The 5,092-nt window shown below is 32.2% G+C and overlaps 1 protein-coding gene across 1 annotated transcript; it reads right to left on the bottom strand.

Annotated features, from left to right (window-relative positions):
- Positions 1-689: 689 nt before the first annotated feature.
- LOC110856308 lies at positions 690-4,757 on the bottom strand. Its single transcript, XM_035857026.1, has 3 exons — positions 4,611-4,757; positions 3,982-4,527; positions 690-1,721 (listed from the first exon to the last, which is right to left on the bottom strand). Exons 2-3 carry the CDS (start codon positions 4,132-4,134, stop codon positions 828-830), a joined length of 1,047 nt encoding a protein of 348 aa, XP_035712919.1. The 5' UTR covers positions 4,135-4,527; positions 4,611-4,757; the 3' UTR covers positions 690-827.
- Positions 4,758-5,092: the final 335 nt, after the last annotated feature.

Below are 5,092 nucleotides of genomic sequence, written 5' to 3'. Positions count from 1 at the left end.
ATTATCCCCCGGGTAAGGTAAAGAAAAATGACGTGTAGCGTAGCATGCGAAACTACATCTCTCAATACCTTAACACATTTGGATTTTATAAACATTTATGTTCCGGCATATTACTTCGTCAATTCGAACATATTTTCACACTCAATTCCTAAAATTTTTCTTTCACAAAGATTTTGCAGATTTTACTGCATTCTTAAGAATCCAATATTGAAATAATACCAAGTGGTTTTTATATATATATGTATGACTCGACAAGAGTGATATTGATAACTGATACCGTCTATTATTAAAGTTTTACCATATCGGCACCAAATTTTTAAGCACCAGTATACATAATTTTAATACCAAGCGGTAGCAACTTTAATACCGAGAAATCAATACGTCCCTGCACACACTGGATTATGGGTATATTAGTAAAATAAATCCGTCAAAATGCTTACGATATTTCTAGTTTAAACGAAGGCGACGAACATTATGTAAAAAAATCAAGTTTTATTTTTTGAAAATTGGAAGCGAGCTAAATTGTCAATTTTATGTAATAATGCTATCAACCTACGGGATAAATAAATTTGATAATTTTACGCCTAATTTAATCGTCTGAAGGCAAGGTATCTGTTAATTACCAAAATGCAATATGACACGTATGCATAATTAAATAACGACTTCTAAAGTGTACAAAAAACTAAATCTTTTTTTTAAACCAAGTTGAAAACTTTATTCCTAAAAGTCGGACTCAATGACTTATCGCCAAGATTCATTTAAAAAATAATTACAGAATTATAAAAAAATCAAACTATAATTAATTATTAATTAATTACTAATTAAAATTAAGTATGCCAAGCAATTTTCACCACTCTCACTTTCTGACCAACTTTCTCCATAAACTTTCCCCACACGTGGTCTCCAACGCCACCTCTTTTCTCCTCTAAAACGTTGAGCTCGATCCTTTTCATGGAGGGAAAGTCCATTCCTGTCAATCCTTTGATATCCTCCTCCCCCAACTTTCTCCCACCCGAGATGCGCAAAATTTCCAAATTTTCACCCAAAACTTTCACCTTGTCCAAAACCTCGACAGCTTTTCCTGGCCAACCGACAAACTGCAGGAGCTTCACGTTCCGCGTACATTTCAAAAATGAGATCAAACTCGCGTTCAAATCGGAATCATGAAACCTGAAAAAATGTTCGGAACAAGCTAAACTTTTTAATTTAATGGTGACCAAATTTTCTAAAATTAAATTTTTATCGTCATAGTTCGAAACGAGTTTGTAGTTCCCGGCGTCTTGAAAATTAGCCCGGCCGAATTCCGGAACTCGAATGATGTACAAGTGTTTCAAAGCCCGCATTTTCTTGAGGAGGTCGAACCACTGGGAAACGTGGCTCGTGTAGACGGCAATTTTCACCCGTGTAATGGAATCTTGGAGAAAGTTGGAGAACGTAGTTTCGCTCAACATGGAAATGCTGAATTTTGGCAGTAATTTAAAGTAGAACGACGTCATGAAGAATTTTCTGCAGGCAGAGTTGCAAAATTTTAGCAAGTCAACGAGTTCCGAGTGAGCGGAAAATTTCAAGTGTTGAATTTTGTTTGAAATGGTTTTATATTTTTGGACGGATTTTTTAGGGCCGTTGATTCTTCGACAGATTTCTGAATTCCATAAGGAACTGATCAATCTGGCTGAGAGGGTGGAGGCTGGGTCGAGATGGTCCAAAATTTTGTCGATGATCTGGAAAAATTTTAAAATATAGTTTTTTAATTATAAAAATATTTAAGATAAATACCATTTATGAAGAGAATTAACGCAGTCCTTCGAAATTTTTGGAAAGTCCGTAAATTTTATAAAATAATTTTACAAACTTTGACGTCTTTGATCGGAATAACAAATTTGTGTGCTAATTTTCCTTAGAAATATTTCTAAGGTTGTGTAATAGTTTGTAACTTTACAGAGTTTGCGTTTTTTTAAATGTTACGAAAGCCGTGTGAATTGCGTTGATATTTAAATAAATCTCTTAATTCAATAAAAACTTTTAATTATATGTCAACGAGAATTTTTTTAATGACGAGATGCCAATCCGATTATCTTCTGATCTAATCTTCACTCTCGTAAATATTTGTCTAAAATAAACTATTACTGACGTATTACTGACGCACAGGATTAAATATTTAGGATTAAAGGATTTAGGATTTAGGATTTAGGATTTAGGATTTAGGATTAAATATTTTTAGCTAATATAATTGTGAATAAATTAAATTACCATATTATTTAATTATATGCATCTTGTTAATTTATAAATCTTTGAATTCGACCAAAGGTCAACGCCGCCGATCATACGCCGCCGCGCCGCCAGACGCCGAACCGTTTTGACGCGCCGCCGCCGCCTCGAAAATCTGGCCGGCGCGCCGGCGGCAATATTCGGCCGCCGATTTACATTTAAATCTGATGAACCTTTTAATTTAGTGTATTTTTAAATATTTTTTTTTAACTTTTCTAAAATTTTAGCAGTTTTTTAAATATTATTTTTGTTTAGTTTTGAAAATTAATATTTTAAAAATTTTCGTATTGAAATTTACCAGATCACATTTACGATACCATCAAATTCAAGTTGACTACTTGATGTTCCAGGCAAGAAATAGGGACAAAGACTTAATACCTAGTTTAAACCCCTAAAATAGGGATGCACAATAAAATTATGTAAGAAATGTTACAACCAACTGCGCGAAATGAAAAAGCCGTGATCTTTGACACAGTTTTAATGAGCACCTCAAATAGTCAAAATTTGAACGTCAAATATAACATGTTCAATTTTTGTCTAAAATTTTTCTAAAGTGCATGAAGGAACATTGTCAACCACATAGTGTCAACTATGTGGTTGAAAAGATACATTCTCCAAGAAATATTGCAAATTTTAGATTATTAGCAATGTTAATTTAGCGTGTTTCAGATCCTTCCTATTTAGCATATATACGTTTAGTAATTTATGTAGGCGCCGCCGAAGATATGTGATCACCGCGCTGCGGCGCGCCGCCGCCGCCGACCAATATAAATTTTCACGCTGCCGCCGCCGCGTAAACCGTCGGCGTTGACCTCTGAATTAGACACATTTTTAAACTTGGGAAATCTACATATTGACAAAAACATTTTCTATTCGATATGGAAATTAATTTGGAAAACATTACTAAACGTGTTTAAAAATTATAAAATTTCATATATATTAACTTGAAATATTTAAGTGCCAAAATATAAAATTTTAGAAAACCCACATCATTTGAAGACTTGCAGATAATTTTTCCATTTTGCCAATCCCATGAAAAATTTCGAGTAATTGTAGCATCAAGAAGACCATTGTCCCAATAATTAAAAAACATAATGAGGTAAGTCACGCAGTCATTTGTAAAATAATTTTACAACCTTGATCTGAGTAAGCTTACAAAAATGTGTAAGCTATTTTTCCTCAAAAATAGTTGTAACACTTCACATGTAAGGATTTTTCTGATTTTGCAAAGTTACGAAGGACTGCCTCATAGTAAGATTAAAATTTTGTAATTGGTATAAATATTAGGAAGATATGTATTCACCCCAGAAAATCTGTTCTTATTTTGCAACATTATTTCGGAAACTGTTCGTTGTGTGACTTCCTCTATGCGAAATAAGACGCTCCAAAAGGTATTTATATTATTTCAAAACTGATGAAAAATAATTTCAAGAAACTGTACATTGGGTAGTTTTAATATATTGAAAATGTGCAAATATGCATATGTGCAAATGTCTTGAATATACAAACACGAATTTGGTCTTGTTTCAAATTTTAGAAAATTGTGGTCGAAAAACACAAAAACCTTATTACAACATAATAAATAATATTAAGTTTTTAAAAAATCACAATCAAAATCAAAGTTCACAATTCAATTTTTGCAAGTAAATATTTTTTTGTTCAGGTTAAATTTGCTAAAACTTTTTAAATTATGCGTTTTCGGGTTAACCTTACCAGTAAATTTCGAAGTGGAGAATAATGTTCTTCAAAATTAAGTTGGTCAGGATTTCCTTGATTTTTGCAAGTATGGCATTTCAGCTTTTCTCCATAGTTTTCCTGAGGATAAAACCGACCACATGGTAGCATCGAATAATATGCAGACCCCATGATTGTAGAATTTGGGTTTAAAATTTCACGAAAATGCCACTTTTTTAGTATTAAATATCTATTTTTTACATAATTTTAAACGAAACACGCGTATTTCTACAGTTTATACCTAGATACCAACACAATCTGGGGAATTTCACCTGCCACACAAAAAAATTGTATCAAATTAAAAAGCAATAGAGAAAATAAATCATAATTCCGATAAAACAAATTATCTTTTAACTTCAATAATTCGAACTTTGTAAGACCGCTTTTTGATGACAAATTCATATTTCATCTTATTTTGTACGAAACAATGAAATCATATTAAAAAACATTATAACGACGTTGAAGCATGGACAAACATTACGGAAACGTATAAACTTCTTTGTGACGTTGTAAACTTCGTAAATTCTGTAAATTCACAAAAGTTTCCACTAGTTAAAAAATACCCCCGAAGGGAATTAGGTAAAAAATAATGGGGGAAAATCACTCACATGTTTTCAAATTTTTAACAATTATTACTCAATCAATGAATTAATTGGTAATCCTTCGCCACGATTCTTTTAACTTGCATCGTATTTAACTTTATTTAATTACACTGAATCCTTCCTCGTCAGTTATCTTTCTGTGAGAAGAGTTTATTAAGCTATAGAATTCAGACTGAATCCAATTTAAGAGTGAAATTTGTGCAATGAGCGATCGAGGTCAGGAAATTGATCCCGACTGGATTTTACCGGTCGGCAAGTTTATTTACTTACATACTTATCATTCTTAATAAATATTTGTGATTTCACTTTAGTCCAAAAATAAGACTTTCTTGAGAGGGTTGGGCATTACTGTGCATAAAGAATATCATATATTTCATGAAACCTAATAAAATTTCCCTTCAGTATACGATGTGAATTTCATAATTACACCTCAATTAAATTTCCATTAAAGTTTCCAATTTTTGAGCTTTTTTGACGAAAAACACGAA

Source organism: Folsomia candida, unplaced genomic scaffold, assembly GCF_002217175.1.
Source record: "Folsomia candida strain VU population unplaced genomic scaffold, ASM221717v1 Fcan01_Sc015, whole genome shotgun sequence".
Taxonomy (NCBI): Eukaryota; Metazoa; Arthropoda; class Collembola; order Entomobryomorpha; family Isotomidae; genus Folsomia; species Folsomia candida.
Note: the sequence above shows the minus strand (reverse complement) of the source record. Positions and strands in the feature narration are given on the sequence as shown.

What these genes read in the sequence shown, in the direction of transcription:
- LOC110856308 (XM_035857026.1), bottom strand. Translation starts at nt 4,134, where the DNA reads ATGGGGTCTGCATATTATTCGATGCTACCATGTGGTCGGTTTTATCCT. An exon ending in CTCCACTTCGAAATTTACTG is followed by an intron (nt 1,722 to 3,981) that starts GTAAGGTTAACC and finishes AAATTTTTCCAG; the next exon opens with ATCATCGACAAAATTTTGGA.